General features: G+C 37.0%; 1 protein-coding gene across 2 annotated transcripts in view; it reads right to left on the reverse strand.

The window, feature by feature from the left end:
- The window catches only part of igsf21a (immunoglobin superfamily, member 21a), a 250689-nt gene that overhangs the window by 76043 nt on the left and 155789 nt on the right, over positions 1 to 18857 (reverse strand). For both annotated transcript variants that reach the window (XM_034313983.2, XM_026932425.3), the window contains exon 4: positions 12040 to 12158. In XM_034313983.2, coding sequence (XP_034169874.1) covers positions 12040 to 12158 — 119 coding nt within the window. The remainder of the gene's footprint in view (positions 1 to 12039; positions 12159 to 18857) is intronic.

Raw genomic sequence — 18857 nt, forward strand, 5'->3', positions numbered from 1 at the left:
CTATCTTGAAAATGTACTACGCATTATTCCTCTTCAGGGTTTGGCAGATGTGAATATTAGATGCATTTGCCTATTTTCAAATAATAAAGATATTTTTCACTTGCTATTTAATTATTAATCAATCAATCAATCAATCAATTAGCATTATTCTTTTTTAGGACTACCACCTATTTATATCTATCTATCATATTCAATTTATTCTCCTATTTGTGCTCTGGTATAGAGACCTTCTAAATGAAACACAGATTTTATTGATTTTGAAATAGTTGAATGAAGAATAATTTTCTGCAAATACAAAACACACGCTATTTTTAGGATAACTTTCATAATATGTTAAACCTATATCAGGAATTTTCAGGTATTTATTTGTTTGTTTGCACATTTCCTTATTTATGCAGTGAAGCCCAATTTAAGATGCATACTTATCAAGAAATCATATTTGTCCTTTTGTATCATAGAAAAACCTTTCTTCTGTACTACTGAATATATTTATTTGTTCTATTTGGACCTTATTTTTGTAATTATATTTCAGGATCTATGGATTTACATTCTCTTCCTAGCGAGACGCCACCTTCAATCCGTGTCCTATTTTCCTATTTGTGAAATGTCTAAAAATGAACTTTTTCCCCTGAACAATTTTTAATGCATGAGCTCAGGTAAAAAGGCAAATCCGCCTACGCGCACGTCGTTTGAATCTGAGCTGCATTACAGATTGTTTATGTTTAACCCGAGCGTGATGTCTGAATTAAACAAACTTCTTATATTAGAATGTTGAAAGGTGTAAGAGTTATTTTCTCTGACACTGCTCTCGAGGTCTGGTGTGACCTTAAAGGTCGGCGAGATGGAGGCTGATTCCTGAATGGTTGACAGCTCATTGGTTTAGAGATACATATTGGATATGGTGTGAGGAAAAGTAGACAGTTCAGAGAATTCACACTTTAATTGTATAAATTACTGTACTTGCTGTTGGACTATATAAAGAGCTGTCAAATCAACATACCAGATGGTGGCAGTTTGACGGGAAAAAAGACAACTGCAAGCAAGAATTAAAATGAATTTCTAGTCTTCTAAAAGAGTTTTTGGAAAGTTAAAGCTTATTTATTTTCCCCTGAGTTATCATCCTTGGTCTTCTTCCTCAGCAGCAATTTAATAATTCATCTTTTTTTTCCTCTAAAACATTCCACTTATTTTTTGAATGAAAGTCAGACAAAATGTCTGGGACAAGATCTTCCATCCATTAAGATGAAACTAAAACCCGGATGTCAGACATGTTGTACCTTGTATAAAACATCCACTTTGCTCATTTCAGGATGTCAGTGGGCTTTTGATGAGAAATGCAACCATTCAAAGATTTACCATGAGATTAGATGAAGGAAAACAGTCTGAAGGTCCACGGTAACCTTCAGGGCTACATTATGCCATGCTATGATGAATGTTGTGTGTACATCGACCTCATGACAACCTTCCCAAACGCCTGGTGCCAGTGATGATGTCAGGACGAGGCCTGTGCCCCAGCCCAAGACACCGAAACAAACACTTTGCGGCTATTCATCAACCCTCACACACCTACATCCCACCTGTGCGCGTGTGTGTGTGTGCATGTATGTGTGCTCCACTGACATGCCATTAATAGCAGCCTGTAGAAAATGCTGCACTGCTAAAAATGCACATCGCTTAATTAATTAAAGTTGGGCATGTGTAATGGAAACATATACACTGGACTGCAACAGTTAAGATTTATCTCTGTTTACCTGGATTTATTTATTTTTATTCAATTTCTGGTTTCTGCTCTGGTATACAGACCTTCTACATGAAACAAAGATGAATTTTTCAGGATTTATCCATTTTATTTAATATACTCTGTTATTTGTGCTCTGGTACACACAACTCCTAAATTTTACTGATGAATATGTCTGTTTTTTTCTCTTGAATTTACCATTTTTCCATATATTTTCCTAAATCACACACAGATTTTATTGATGTTACTGATTAATTTGTATTTTAATATTTTAATTAATACTGATTAATTTGTGGTTAAGTTATTCCATAACCTCCATCCAGCTTTTGTTATTTTCAATAAAGCTTCTCAATGACAGTCTTGAAAATAACAAAAGCTGGATGGAAGTTATGGAATTTTGAGCTCATTTTTTTGACTTGGACTTCAAATCTGATCATCAAATAAACTCTACTGTCAAAAGTAGAAAACTTTTGACTGCTAAAAATAAAACCATTTCTTTCTTTTCATAACAAGATGATGTAAATTCTACTACTGTAAAGACTATTGTAATGCCTTATACTATATACATGTCAAGTCTTAAGTCTTGGGACTTAAGGCTACTAGAATGCACACTGAGAAAAGGGATCACACCACCCCATGTTTGGCCTCTTTCCAATGGCTCCTGGTCCATTACAGGATCCAGTTTAAGATTCTTTCATTTGTTTTTAAAGCCTTGCATGGTCTTGTGCTTCCCTAAATTATGGATAGACAGTATTCTGAGGTGTCTGAGATCTTCAGGTCAGTCCCATGGTCCAGGCTGAAACTCAAGGGTGACCATGCCTTTGCAGACATTGCTCTGAGCACTCGTCTTCCATTGGACATTCGTTCTGTTCCCACTGTTGCGGTTCTTAAATCAGTCACTCATTCATCTTCAGCACTTGATGCCAGACTTCACAAATGGCCAGTTAAAGCAAAGGCAATCTATATTTATACAACAGCATATTCACTCATTCATTTATCTTCAGTGCAATGGACAGAACACACAATGGGCCACTGTGTCTATTGTGTCTGTTTTTATGTTTTGTTAAATGTATGTACAGTGCTTTGATTTGTAATGTTTTTGGTGCTTGTTCAGTTTATTAGTAGTGTTAATAGCACTTACTAAATCAGCTGTTGAGTGGAGTTCTTGAATTAATGTAAAAACCTGCAATAACAAATTAAGAGCACAAAAAAGGTTGGCATGATTGTTGGTGCAAGATGGGCTGGTTTCAGAAACTGAAGATCTGAAGATTTTGAAGACAGAATGTTATGAAGATCATCCAGTTATCAGCAGTTCTGTAGGTGGATATGCCTTGTTGATGGAAGAGATCAGAGGAAAATGGCCAGATAGCAGACAGGAAGGCTGCAGTAACTCAAATAACGACTCTTTACAACCATGGTGAAAGTAAAAGCATCTCGGAACACAGAGAACGTTGAGGTGGATGGGCTACGACAGCAGAAGGCCCCATTGGGTTCCACTCCTGTCAGCCAAGAACAGGAATCTGAGGTCACAGTGGGCACAGATCCACTGAATCTGAACAGGTAAATATTGGAAAAATGTTGCATGTTTTTCTTCCAATCGTATAATAGTTACAGTAATAACAATGTACAACAATGTGATAATAATTATAAGGTTAAGGTTGTAATTAAAGGTTATATTTTACTTGCTATTTTTCAAGCCATGTTAAAATTAAGCAGTGCAGCAATGACAATAAACCCATCCATGGTTTCTACCTCTCTCTCTCATTATCTCTCTCTCTCTCTCTCTCTCTCTCTCTCTCTATTTAGCCTCCTTCCTCTTAGTCTTTTGTCTAATGAAAAGCATTTTCACAATTACCATGACTGTCTAGGTTAAAAAGAAACCATGTATAAACACTTGACGCACTTTGCCATGAAAAACTACCAGGTTCATGGCTGTTTTTATTACCTAGTGATAAAACCTGAGATAATTTTTAAAAGGAGGATGAATGGTTTCTCAAGGTGAAAAGGTTCTGGTAAAGAACAAACTAAGGAACAGGAGTAGCACTGCTTGTAGCTCTATGATATGTGCGATATATGGACACCATAACAATACATGGTTATTTTAGTCCTGTAAATTGCTAGGTAATTAAATTAAATATGTACTTTAATTACTTACAGTGATAATGCAGAATCTGGATCTAGTAGATTTGTGGCTGTTGGTGATGAGTCTGAAACGAAATTCAATTAGCTAATAAACTGCTATGAGGAAAAATAGAGTTATGTTATGTCTGGGCTTGATGAAGGACTTTTTCACTTTGCTGTGTCTTTGTGGAGATGCCTGGGGTCCAGTGATCAAGTATGAAACAGGAATCTATTAGCTAGTCCAAGCCAAAACTTCTCAGATTCTCCCCAATGCCTCAATATACAATAATCATGAATATTACATCGAGCTGTGGTCCCTGCTGACAAAGCTGTGCTACAAATAACTGTCTCTACTTCTTCATCCACCCAGAAATCACAGATTCAGTATTGCAGTTTGGCTGGTTCTTTGGGTTTTTTAGTTTCAAATCTGACTATAATATGAGATGATTCCAATAAAATTGTAGCTGAAAATTTATAACAGACTGTTTGATAATGTGTTCTCCATGCCAGGTTATAAGGAGAAGATCCTCTAACGATAGACCTGTGAGTAAAGATCTGGATGGGATTAAATTTAAATGGGGTCCTGGGGTCATTTCCTATTTTACATGTGCAACTGTTACTTTATTTCTGTTGGTGGTTTTCTCCGTCCGTCTCTGAGAAAATTACAGGACAAACTACCTACTGTTTTTCACCAAACTCAGTGCTTGTCTGATTATATTAGTCCTGGATACACCTGTCTGCACATATCAGTGACCCGTCCCCAGGTATTAAACCCTTCACGAGTCACAAAACAAAAAATAGATGCTTCTCGTATACTTTTTTTACTTTGTATGCTTTGTTTTATTGTATTTTCAAAATGTTTCTGGAACTTTGGTTCACCCCAAACTGAAATAAGAGCCTCTACGTCAGTGCCTCTTCAACCACTTGGACACCATGTTGTGAATGGAGCGTGATCATGTGACCGCGTGACGCAAACATCCAGGATTGTAGAATATACAGCCTGCTAGAAACACGCACCTGTTGTCATTTTATTGCTGTCTGGATGTGAGATTTTTATCACTGAGGAGAAACAATGTATTACCGATGTCCCCCTGATAAACTAATCTAATCCGAATAGGTCTAATGTTCTGCCTTACGTCATCAATCAGTGAAATCTCCTGTTCAAAAGCCAATATTAAATCCAGATGTATCTACAAGCAATTTGTTTAAAAAAATTTCCCCCATTTTCTCCCTAATTTAGTTTTGCCAATTCAAACAAACCCCTGGTACAATATCAGCAATGTTGTGTCTAGAGAAAACCCATTTTAGGTGAAGAAGAGGACTTTGGAGCCCTTTTGTAGCTGGTTAAAAGAGGACAACATGGAATGTCCATTCATCAAAGTGAGCTTGAGGTAATAAGGATATTTTTCTGTCCATTCAGACGTGTGGTAGCTGTGTAACTCACTGAGTTTGGCATAATCTGATGCCGTCCTTCTACTGGTGGTTTTTAGATGAGTGTCATAGCAGCATTCACACTAAAAAATTCTCACACTGCCAGAACTTTGTGATCAGCTCTATATGGTTGCAGTTTTGTTGACTTTTGTTTGCGACAGCATAACCAGGATTAAAACTGTACAGTGTAAACCCAGTATAACTCACAAATTGCAGCTCCTGAACTTCACCAAGTCTCTGAAATCTTCACCTATTTTTATGTGGACTGCATACAAGGAAAAGCCTTCAGACCCACTTTAAAATTTAGTGGTGGATCCTGAATGCCTTGAGGCTGTTTAGAAGCTGCTGGTTTAAGTGGCATGAATTCTGCTAAATCTCTGCCAGGAGGTTAAGAATTGGATCTTCAGACCAATAGATGCATCTTTTAACAGGTTAATGACCCTGTCTAAAAATCACACAAAATCGGTCACCTGAAAACACGAAATCAGTCTCCTGATGCAAACTTACGAATATAAAGAAAAGTTCTGCACAAATAACCTGGAGCAGAAGATTATATAGAAGTGTCTCCAAATGTGTTAGACATTACAGGAAATGATGCTATGGCTTTGCCAAAAATTAGGGGTGCTAATACTTTTGCGAACAGTGTTTTACAGGGAATAATTGCACTACTTCAGAAAACTTTACACTTTACAGAATACATTCTATGTATTATTAAACTGATATATTCATTATTGCTCAATAATGGAGGGTACTCACTTAGTAAGCTATTGTCAGTAGTGCTTTTATTAAGTATAATTATTAGTATAATTAAGCAATCTGGTTTTTAAAAAATGTTAGTTTTTGTTTAATATGCAACTGTTAAAATCACCCAGATTGTGGAATTCAATTTGACTAGAAATGTCCACACCGATTCTATCCACGCATATTTTTTTATAAGCATTAAGCAATTTTTGCCCAGAGCATTAACTCGCTTAAGCAAATAACTGCACCAATTAATTGAACCTGGTCTTGTTTTTCAGCTCAAATCCTTCTGGGCATAACGATTAAACAGTCAATATCACTATAACCAGTTTTTTCCCCAACCTAAATCCAGATAACCCTTATACAATCCACAGTCCAGCTCTATCCAAATTCAACAGCTCTAGTGAGAGCTTGGAAAGCAAAAATGTGGGGAGCAATGCTGGCCTAAGGCATGCTTATTCCATCCCAGAAGGCTTTCTGTAGGAAAGAAAGCCAATCCCAGGTTTATCTACTATTTGGCGTAATCATTTGCTTATGAGAATTATCAGTGTGGATAAAACTGCTTAGTGAGTTGATGTAATGCTGCTTACGAGATGATGGGCCTGTCACAATTATTACATAATCACCTAGACACAATTCACTTGAACAGGTCATTATTAACCACTTTCATGTAATTCAGCAATAATAGAGTCTCATATAAATGTAATTAAGCAAGGAACACAATGAGGCATGCTGTTACAGGAAAATAATCAATGGTGTAATGAAGCCCAACATGAAATGCAAGGCCAGTCCCATCTCAAAGTCGATTATTTTATAACAGCACCTCCTGAAATGTTTTACTCCTCTCACACCAATGATCACTATTTTTTTTATTTATTAAAGAACAACGTCGTTTTTTTAGCCATTTATATTTACATTTAATATTGTGGAACATCCATGCGACAAGTTCACAAAAAAAGGCAAAAAAAAAAAAAAAATTCAGCTTGTCACCGAGTAACCTCTAAATGAAACATACTCCATCCTGAAGACTTTCATGAGGAGGAAAACCTCTGAATCTTACAAAGTGCTGACACTGGAGACTCCTTCCAAAAATGTTGAATAAACATCTCCTCAGAGAAAACCTCCTCATATCAACAATTATGTTTTTTTTTTTTTTTTTTTTAAATTGTACATTTAAAAAAAAATTAGTGTTGTACATGGAGTGTAATGTTCACCACACAAGTCCCTGGGAGTTAGCTGTTACCATAGAAACGATAATGCATTAATATAAACCTGTGATTTGTATTACAGCCAGAACAACTGTTAGGAGTAAGCTGCATGTTTGCTGTAGGTGTCGCGTTATTTAAAACGGTACTACACAAATAAATAGAAGTACTTGGCATGCTTTAACTGGCCGTTTCTAAAGTTGTAAATCAATTCAAAGGCATAGTAAAAGTTTGTAACATGGGTGAAGGACAATAGCAAGAAGTGGAATGAATTTAAAGATTAAGTCTTTGAAGAGCGAATAATTGAATAATTGGCAGCGACTCATTAAAATGATAATTCTTATTTATGAATCCCCTTTCAAAAATTGAAACACTTACTACATGGCTTCGTACTAATTAACTTTTTTTTCACTCGTTTTCCTTCTCTTGTGCTCCTCTCGCTTTTTCCTCCCCTCCTCTTTACTCAGGCGAACCTGGCACACTAATAGGTTATGAATAATTCTGTTTCAGCTTAGACGGCAATTAGCTGCAATGCAAGAGGACATTCTTCATCGTCCGTATTGGGAAAGGGGATTTAAGGGTCAGTGGAGAGCCACTGCATACTCTCCATGGCCTAATGGCACACGCACACACACGTGCGCGCACACACACACACACCCTCCCGTGGTTTCTGAAAGATTAGACGATAGACTTTGTGAACGCATATTCAGTGATAAAGTGGAGTCTATTAGCATGAATGAAAAATGGACTCACTTTTCCGATATTATTCATTTATCTAAGGGATTGTCCTGTATAATTTGTGGTTAAAAGGCTAGGTGTGGACTTTTTCCTTCTCATTCGTGACTCCACTGAAGGTAGTAACATCAAACTACAATATTTCCACTGATTAAATGGACCAGTTTATGGACTAGAAAAGGAAAAGAGCAAGCAGATTTACAGACTTACAGCCTTTATAACATACAGACTTACAGCCTTTATAAGCACTGCATAAGTAAGAAATAAAACGAGAAAACAGGATCATTACTTTCCTATAACAGCACACCAGGAAGTGTTGTTCCTCTTATACCACAATACTTTCCTAACAATTATAATGTTTTAATTAATGTGCTTTTGTATCCATTTTATAGTAAGGTTTATAGTTATGTTGTTGTTTCATCCATGAGACAGATTATCACTTGCATTATAGCAGCTATAAACAGTATTTAAAAAAAAAGTTGAAAATCAGAAACATTATACATTAGTGCTTCAAAAACAAACTTAATTGCTATTCTAGTATGAAGACATAGAAATAATTCATTTACCTCACACATGGGCTTCTTAAATGAGTTCATTTGATTTGAAAAGATGCTTCATAATAGATTTTTAATGCAAACGAACCGAATTAAGAAGATATAGTAAATGCACCTGCGAAAAAGAGAAAATGATGGTGGATAATTCATAAAAAATGTCTTCAAGCTTTTTATACCACCGTATAATATAGTTGAGCAGTAGCTTTCTGTTAATGCAATTGTTTTATTATGTTATTGTTTCCATGGTAACGGCTCATACACAGGGACCTGAATGGGACATAATCTGAGACTAATAATAAATGGATTTAAAAAAATCTTTTTGTTGTTTAACAAAGAAAAATGTTGTGGTTGTGGTGGTTGTGGTGAAGCGTTTTGTTAGGAGACATTTATGCATCATTACAGAAGGAGGCTCTTTGTAACAGTCGTAGTGCTTTGCAAAGTTTCTCAGCACAGGAAAGTCTTCCGGACAGAGGAGTTTACGCTTTGTGGTTTCTTGGTGAAAAAGAGAAGCTGTGTTTTTCTGAGCGAGAGAGAACAAAGGAAATGTAGGTGAAGGAACAACCGTTTATTGTTGCTATAAAGTAAGTGATAACAGGAAGTAACTTTTCTCATGGATGTTAAATCACAATATTAAATCTGACTACGAACTGTTAAAAAGCTCATGTTATTTATTAATAAATTAAACATTATAGTTGTTGGCAAATTGCTATGGTATAAACAGAATAACACATAATACACTTCGGGGTGGTAACAGACCACATTTAAAACCAAAATTTTTATCTAAAAAAAAAATTCGAGATATCACAAAATGGCAACTTTTTATCCTGTAATTTCAACTGCAAGATAAAAATTCACAATAGAGTGATAACTCGCATTTGCAAGAATAAAATTCACTGTTTTGTGAATATAACTCGCAATTATGAGATATAAATTGGCAGTTGCATGAATATCACTCTAAATTACGAGATAAAAAAGGAAAAGTCGCAGTTAATTGATATTAATTCAAAATTGCGAGATAAAAATTTGCAGTTGTGTGAACATCACTCTCAAATATGAAATAAAAAAGTACAAGTCGCAATGGAGTGATATTAACTCACAACTGATTATCAAGTATGACATTTAAAAAATAAAAGTCACAACTGACAATTCGAAATAGTGAGAAAACATTCTCAGTTGCGTTTATATAACCCATAATTAGGAGATAAAAAAGTAAAAGTCGTACCTGATCTGGCCAGAATGTCGAGACGGGCAATATACAACAACAAATCAATATCTTGATAAATTATGATACGATTTTCTGAAATATCACAGGTATCGGGATTACTTTTAAAACACTTTTTAAAAAAGCGCAACAAGTACCTGATTGGCAATATATTTATTTTCTGTAAAATCTGTAGCCTTCATAAAACTGCTAAATGTAACACAGCTGTTTGTGTAGATGAACTGAAATAGAGTATGTATTTTTTTTTTTTTTTTTTTTTTGTAGTGCCACTACATTGTTAAATAGGGGAAAAAAAAAAAAAAAAAAAAAGTGTCTGAGACTGGCTGACATAAGCAGTCTGGTTGTTTCCCTCACGAGGGACCGATCTGGCTTGTCAAACTAGCAGCACAATTCGCTTTCCAGCAGGGGATTGCAATAATCCTTGTGCAAATGAGGTCTGTTCTGAGGTAAAAATAAAAGTTAGGGCAAAGTCAACAACGGTATTCTAAGCCTCCTGCTGTTCTATAATCAACTTACAGTGCAGGAACAAGTGCACAGAACAGAAGATTAGCTGGGATAGAATATATATATATATATATATATATATATATATATATATATATATATATATAAGAAGTTACCTCCGGTCCTTAAACAAATTTATCATTTCATGTATAGTGCATAGCAAAGACAAGAATAAACACTGAACTATACCACTGAGATTCTCAGCTTCCTCTGCATCATTAAGGAGAGCTTAGAAAAGCAACACAAACGGTTCATCGCAAAATTAAAAGTTCAATTTGAGAGAGTTGGTAAATGAAAAAAAAAAAAAACCCACAATTCATGACACTGATTACTTCAGGAAATAAGAAAAGCTCTGTTCACTTGTACAGCTCATTCACAGGGGCTTGTGCATCGGACGCTCTAATCATTTAAATGTAACAAGCAGTTAAAAATGGTGAGGTTTTCTGTGAGGAGACATTTACTGAGAATAAAACATTTACTGAACATTCTCTAAGAAGGCATTTACACAACTGATATAGACTCGCAATTTCGAGTTAAAGAGTCGTAATTACAAGATAACAAAACATGCAACAGTGATTAACAGTGATTAACTCACAATTGCAGGAAAAAAGTCAGTTTTCTGAAAATACCTCGCAATTATGAGCTAAAAAAAAGTAAAAGTCACAATAGTGATATTAACTTGCAATTGCAAGATTAAAAAAATCACAATTTTGTGAAAAAACTCAATTATGAGATTAAAAATAAAAGTCGCAACTGAGTAATATGAACTTGCAATTTCCAGAAAAAAGTCCCAGTTGTTAAATATTAACATGCAGTTGTGAGATTTAGTTGTAAGTGTGTGATATTAACTTTGCAATTATGAGATTAAAAAAGTTACAGTTGTGAAATAGTAACCTGCGGTTGTGAGTAACCGCAATTGCGAAATATTAACTCACAATTCCGAGAAAAAAAGTCGCTGTTGAGTGAAAACTCGCAATTACAAGATTAAAAGAAATGCATTTGAGTGATATTAACTCATAATTGTGAGTGATTTTCACACAACGGCGTCATTTTATATCTAGCGATTACGAGATAAAGAAGTAAATGTTACAATAGAGTGATATTAACTTGCAATTACGAGAAAAAAATACGCAAACTTGCGAGATTCACATGTTCACATGACACAGAAGCTGCACTTCTGAATTCGTGTAACGTGAATTTGTGAGAGTATGTGTACGGTGTGTATGAACGCTGATCTCGCACAGGCTGACAAACACTGCTGAGGATTAGCGGAAGTATAGGCACTCAACTACACACACACACACACACACACACACACACACCTCGGCATGCTCAAAGGCTGTTATCACAACCAGGCAGCTCCACTAATGGCATTCGTACTGCGCAAATGTCATTACGCACACACACTCTTCCTCTCTCACTTCTTCATATTACTAATTACTGCCAGAAGATGAAGCACTTTTCCTAACTGCATGATGAAGGCTAGCCGAAAGAGCTTCTGTTTAAAAAAAGAAAAAAAAAAAAACGCTAAAAGTTCTAGCTAGCATCATGAACCGAAGCCTGTAATGATCTTATTATGTGCATAACAGGCATCATTTCCTCTCTACATCATTTCCTCATTTGTCTTTTCAAAATAGAGAGTAGGAGAGTGCTGATGCTGGATATCCACAAAGCCACCGGACATGGCTAATAGAGGGAGATGGAAAAAGAAAAACTCGCCGGTGTCGATCAGCAGGAAAGAAAATCAATAGGTGGAAAAAAAAAAAAAATCTTTAACTGTGTACTCACACATGACTGTGAGAAAGACATTCCCTGATGCCAGGACCACTTTTTCCCGGGTGGCCCGATCGTAGATGCCCACGTGGCATTCGTAAGGCCCGTTGTCTGAAATTCGGACTTCTGGGAGCCTAAAGGAAAAGCAGGAGAGCGATCAGATATTAGGATCATGATCACAATCATAACACAGGCTAAAATTATAACATAAAATCACAGCATTGTATGTTCTCGATATATCGATAACAATAACCTAGCAAAAGGCAGCTTAATTAAATAAAGGGGGTGGAGTCAGAATGAATACATTAGGAAGAGGTGTGGTTAGGTGTGTTGCTGCAACTTCCAGTCAAATCTGCTCTTTACATTTCCTTTAAATCCTGTAAACTCCTGATTTACACAAAATCTACATTGTTAGAAATGCTATTAAATGTTGGATAGGAATGATCATGAACCACAATAAAACCTGCCAGCTTTGAGCAAGACTAGAAGTTTACTCCGCCCCCATGTTTGATAGGCAGCCTGAAAATAGCTAGACCTGTTTCAAAAACATTAGTCTTAATCCGTTTGCTAAAATTAGTAACCTTTCATTAGTAACTAATTTAAAGTAGCCTATAAATCACAGCTTTTATCAAATGCAGTGTAATGAATGTGCTCACAGTGGGACTAATTTAGTAAATTTGTAGTAAAGATCTCTGTAAATCTTGGCGTATGCCAAACCGAGCAAAAATTTTCCGCCGGATTTACAAAAGTTTTGGAAATGCTGATTTTCGTCGTACTCGCATTTGCATTTAGTGACGCCCACAAAACTCCATAAAAGGTCAAGTGCACAGACAGCTGGGAACACGAAATGAACAATGAGGGTGAAGACTGAAAGACAGATGTGGGAGTTACCTTCATTCCTATTCCAATAAAAATATTTAATCGTATATAATATTAATAATAATAAAAAACGAGTGCTATGTCTTCCATTTGCTTACGGCTTACGGCTACGCGCAGGAAGACCGGCTTATACTGTTTATACGGCACCATTTGTTCATAATTGAATGATTCGTTTTATTTGTCTTCATTCTTATTCTTTAATTTAATGCCAGTAATATAAATATTATCACAAAATGTTCTCGATGGTGTTCTTAGTCTCTGTCCTAGTGAACTTGATAAGGACCCCAAAGCACTTCTATAAGTCACTCTGGATAAGGACGTCCGCTAAATGCTGTAAATGTAATAAACAAAAAAGCAATTTAAACTTGACATTATGAACCAAAAATAAAAGTGCAGTAATCTACGCAAACTATATAACCTGAAGTCAAGGTTTACATTAGTTAATGTTCTTATGTGTAAATTTCCATATACTCAGGAGCACGAGTAGGTTGCAAACGTTTTTCTGAATTTACAGGATAGGATTTTCATGACTACCAAATTTCTTGTATAAATGCTCATACGAACAATTTTACAAACAAATCCATTCATATACACATTGATGAATGAGGCTTATTATTGATAAAATTGCTATATCGCAAAAATTTCTGTCATTTTTTTTCACTAATTAGCCCTAGACTAAATCCGATTAGTCAGATTTAACAGGAAGAAACAAAGTGCAGGGGTCATGGAGATCATTCTTTGAGAACGTCCTGCTCTCTGCATGTTCGTCTCTCTTTCCATCTCTTCATCTCCTCCTTACAGTTGAGAAAAATGAGATGTTTATTAGGCACATTTTGCACCTTCATGTCTGTGTTCTATTTTCGTCCTCCTTCCACTCGAGTCTCCCTCCCCCTCCCTCTGTTTCTGTCTTCCTCGGTGCATTCCTAACGGCCCTCTCAGGCGATCTTTCGGCGCTGCTCGACAAAGTCCGGCTGCATTTAACCTTTTAAACAAGCGGAAAAACAGCTTGTCTGATGAAGCTCATCAATGTAAAATGAGGCTGGCATGCAATCTCTCTCTCTCTCTCTCTCTCTCTCTCTCTCTCTCTGTCTGTCTTTCTCTCTTTCTGTCTGGGCGCCGCTTTTATGTTAAAAAAAAAAACATCCTCCTGCCGCTTTTCCTCTCAGTAACTCACGCTAACTCACTTTCGCTTGATGCCGAACAGCGCTGTCAGACTTAATTGCGGTGTATATGCTGCCACGACAGCGGCAACAAAGTGAGGAATAGAAATAGATCCACTCAGAGGGTTTCGCATTGCAGATGTCTACAATTTCAGCTTCGGCTAATGATAGTTTTTTTTTCCTTTTCTTTTCCAGGGCCGCTTGACACGCCGTGATTATGATGATTTGATGAGGGGCTTGGCGCAGGCACGAGCGTTGGCATTGCCCTCACTTTGCTCTGATACAGTACTTCTCTGGTTCTCTGATTACCTCTTTCTGCTTTGTGTGAAGTGAATGCTGTCCACCTCGTTTTTTTTTTTTTAATCTCCCTTCTCTCCTCTTATTCACCGCTTCGATTTTTCCTCAGCCTTGTCCACACTATCACAAGGGTTTTAAAATCGAGACAGAGAGAACCATCAAGATGGTTGAGGCTAAAGTTCAGTCATGCCGGCTCTCCCAAAAACCTACCTACAGCTTCAAAACAGATATTTTAATCAGAGACTAATAACACGACCATTACCACAACGTAATATTGAGGCTGAATCAGCCTTTTTGAATTAATTATATAATTCCATGGTATAAAATACTCACCTGAAGCCTTTCCTTATAATAGTGCGATCCATAGACGTGTTTATTTAAAGGTTTATATGCGATCTTTAAATAGCTACATTTACACCTATCTTAATATTCCATTAAGAATCTGACTGATGGCTCCATCGGAATAAAACCGTTCATGTGTACACCTTTATTAGTACGGAGTGCTTGATATTCAGCAGACATACAGCACGGAGCGATGGTGCACAAAAAAAAGCTTCAATAAAACTTATGCAGTTCTTCCAGGGCAGTGGCTTTAAATATAAAGCATAACATTAGAAGATGAGTAAAGGCAATATATCTGCTGTACCGATGGACGGTGTGTCCATTTGGTTATTTTTAACAACCTTCTCTGCTGAATGTCGGGCAAATATCAAATGCTGAGCCAAATTTCCTGCGGTCACAAAATATTCCTGTCATCTTGTATATTTAATAAGGACATTTGGAGGGTGTTTTGCTCAGACAGACCTTGTGTAAAATGGAAAACCATGAACAAGTTGACTGAATACTTGGCTAACAACTTTTTATTCATAGCTGCCCAGTAGACAACTAGAGAAAGAAAATATACCCTACTCCTTATTGACTTTTGCAAAACCTACAGTGGATATAAAAAGTCTACACACCCCTGTCAGATCTTTTCCCACCTTTACTGTGAAATAACAACTGACAAAATGCAAGTGAAAAACAAATGGAAATGTTTTAAGGGGGGAAAAAAAGAAAAAACATACAAAAACCTGCTTGCATAAGTGTGCACATCCCTTAACTAACACTTTGTTAAAGCACCTTTTGCTTGTTATACAGCACTGAGTGTTTTTGGGTAAGAGTCTGCCAACTTAGCACATCATGATTTGGCAAATTTATTCCGCTCTTCCTTCCAAAAATGCTCCAGATCCACTGAAAGTGTTCATTTGATATGCAGCTGTAACTAAGCTTAATGCACTTTATGGTGATGTGACACACCTCGATGCTCGCAAACTTCCAAATCCCAACACCTGCTCCACTATATACATCGGTAGAGGCACTATCCGGCTAATAGTAGAAATAATTTTTACCAGGTAGATTAATTACTGTGTCATAAAACTCTCCTTCTAGCACAACACACAGTTACGGCATAGTTAAACCTATCAACAGTAAATGAAGATGCAAGCCAGAATTGAATCATTTCTTTTACATGCATTGCAAGGACAGAACTCCACACCTCATAACCAAAACATTTGCCAATAATTTGTTGTGCAACAGAAACTTTATCAGGAGAATATAAGGACTATCGGTACATAGTCGTTACGTTGCCGGGAATTCACTGCTCAATTTGTTTCCATTAGTGCGTATTCATACACTCACCTAGCTACCTACCTCACCATTATGTTAGCTACCACTTCTTAGCCTAGTCATTTGGGTTTTCAGGCAACCAATAATGGGACTGGGCAGCACACTGGCGCTTCCACTTGCCCAGTAATCTAGCTAAAAACAAATATATGATTAAATAATTAGTGAATACAGACATTGGCCATGATTTATCACTCTTTCAGCAAAGTGTATGTAAATATTTTCAAAGGACAAACCAAACTAAAACTTCCTGCCAGATTTATAAAAGTTTCATTAACGCTGATTCTTACATATGATAACTAGCTGTAAATCGCCAAGTGTGTTCATGGGACAGCTGATTTACGTGATTTACACAAAACTGAGACGAAACGACAAAATGATGACTGAATGATAAAAGAGCGCCTCCTAATCTTGGCATGTGCCAAATCTTCCAGTAATGCAGCTCAGCCACTGCAGCGCATCAGTGACCAAAACGTCCTCCTTTTATAAGGCACCATTACTTTTGTCCTTAATTTATGGATTCTTTTGCTTGTTTTCTTTCAAGTCATTAAAATGAAATGAGTTTCACAACATTTTCGTGTGTTTTTTTGCATAACTGTAATATACTGTATATGATTTAAACTTGACAGCGTAATCCATATACGAAGTATAAAAAAATAAAAACTGACCAGTTATATACATTTTTGTACAAATTTGAAACTTATCAGTTGAGCTTTATATTAATGAGTTTAGTTAAATTTATGTAAATTTACACAAACGCAGGCATTCTTGTACGATCCAAACATTTTGCGGAATGTGATATTTCTTGTGTAAATGCTCCTGTGAACAATTTACGAATAAATTTCTTCGTATCCATTTTGATAAATGCGGTGGAAAAGGGGAATAGTGTCACCATAGTCGTCATTTTTTCCATTATAATTCATTCCACTACATACATCTAAGACAATAAAGTTGATTTGTCTTGATTTGTCTATAGTCTGTTGCATCAATCATTATTTCAGTGACACAAAGCATACTGTAACACGCTCTGTCTCATCGTTATAACTCGAGAGATTCCCGGGAAAGATGGTAGTCGTACGTGACTACGAGGAGGTCTTACTGAACTGCTGTTTCCTCCTGAAGGTAGCCTGGAGGGCTTGGGTGGATGGAATTACTTTTCTTAAGAGTTGTGAGCTGAATATTTTGCCACCAGCAGCTCTGTCTCAGAGGAGCAGGTGGGAAGACGAGGTGTCCATGCTGACGAGAGCAGAAAGAGGGCAGAAAGGGGAACAGGTTCTGAAGATTCACTTTTGTTTTTGAATGACAGCCAGAGCTCTGAACTCTATCCTTCCTGCTTTGGCAGCTCAGCAGCAAAGAGCTGAGCTGTCACCCTGACGGAGGGTGGAAAAAAAAAAGAAAGAAAAGAAATGCACCATGCCTCCAACTTTATGACTCTCATTAAAAATTAAAAACAGATGGAATTAATTTTTTAAACACCTTCAACGACACTGTCTCCCTCAGGAGAGGGAAAGTTGTTGGAGCCGTTGAGTTTTCATTTAGCGCCATTGTGAATATTGAAGAGAAAAAGTGTCTTGTTTGACAATTTGGTTTTTATCAGGAAACTAAGCTGTCTGAGGAACTGAATCACTAGAAAAGGAACTGTACATGACAGTGAGATTTCTGAAATCTCCCAGGACAAAATGAGGGGAGGAGATGAGATGAAACGTGACACGACAGAAAGACACGCCAAGATGGTTTAAGCCTAAAAATCAAAGAACATCAGTGTTCACTATTATCAAGAGCAAGTCAAAAATCATGTCAAAGCTCCAGATATTTTATATATAGTCCAGCCACTGTCCTCCTGTATAAGGTTCAACATTTGGGTGGTGTGTTCTGAGATGCTTTTCAGCTCACCATGGTTGTAAAGAGTGATTATTTGAGTTAATGTAGCAACAAATATATAATCTATTGGAGTACAATGGCCAGACTGTTTGGCCTGACAAGACGACTACAGTAACTCGAGTAACCACTCTTTACAACCATGTTGAGCTGAAAAGCATCTCAGAACACACAGCACGTCACAGCTTGAGGTGGATGAGCGACAACAAGAGAAGACCTCACTGGTTTCCACTCCTGGTGGATGGGCTACAACAGGAGAAGACCTCATTGGGTTCCACTCCTGTCAGCCAGGAACCAGGAATCTCACCCAAAGCTCACCCATACTGGACAGATGAAGATTGGAAAAAGACCAGGCGACACTTTTCCAATTTTCGACTGTTCAGTTTTCGAAGAACCTGTTCTCACTGTAGCCTTAGATTCCTGTATATACATATCACGTCTTCTCACTTTGTCTCTCTCTCTTCGTCTCTGTCTCTCACACTTTTATTTCAGGGCAGGAAGGTGAATTAGTCAGAGACCTAAGGAGTCAGGAAGAGATGAGTCAGGATGGCTCAGGAGTGAAGATGAGAAATACTGCCTGTGAAATATCCGTATACGTGCTTGTGATTTCATTGTGTGATGTTTTGAAGTGTGTGTGTTCGTGTGTGTGCGTGTGTGTGTGTAGCATCTTGAGAAGTCTCCGCTTGACTTCTCCAAGCTGAGCATTATGTGAGATAGAGGGGTCAATGCAGGTGGTCTCCTGCTGCTTCTTATGGTGTGGCTGTCAATTTACTTCCTGCTGGGTAGGAGTGTTCATTCATCTGTGTGTAAGTGTGTGTGTATGTGTGTGTGTCCCACTTTTCAGAGAAGGCTCAGTATTAAATGTGAAAGCAATACCTGCTCACACAGATTTGAAGAAAAATAAGGTTTAGGGGGCAGGAGAAGTGAGCTAGTAAGCTACTGCGAGATCAGGAAATT

This window comes from Pangasianodon hypophthalmus, chromosome 20 (assembly GCF_027358585.1).
Source record: "Pangasianodon hypophthalmus isolate fPanHyp1 chromosome 20, fPanHyp1.pri, whole genome shotgun sequence".
NCBI lineage: Eukaryota > Metazoa > Chordata > Actinopteri > Siluriformes > Pangasiidae > Pangasianodon > Pangasianodon hypophthalmus.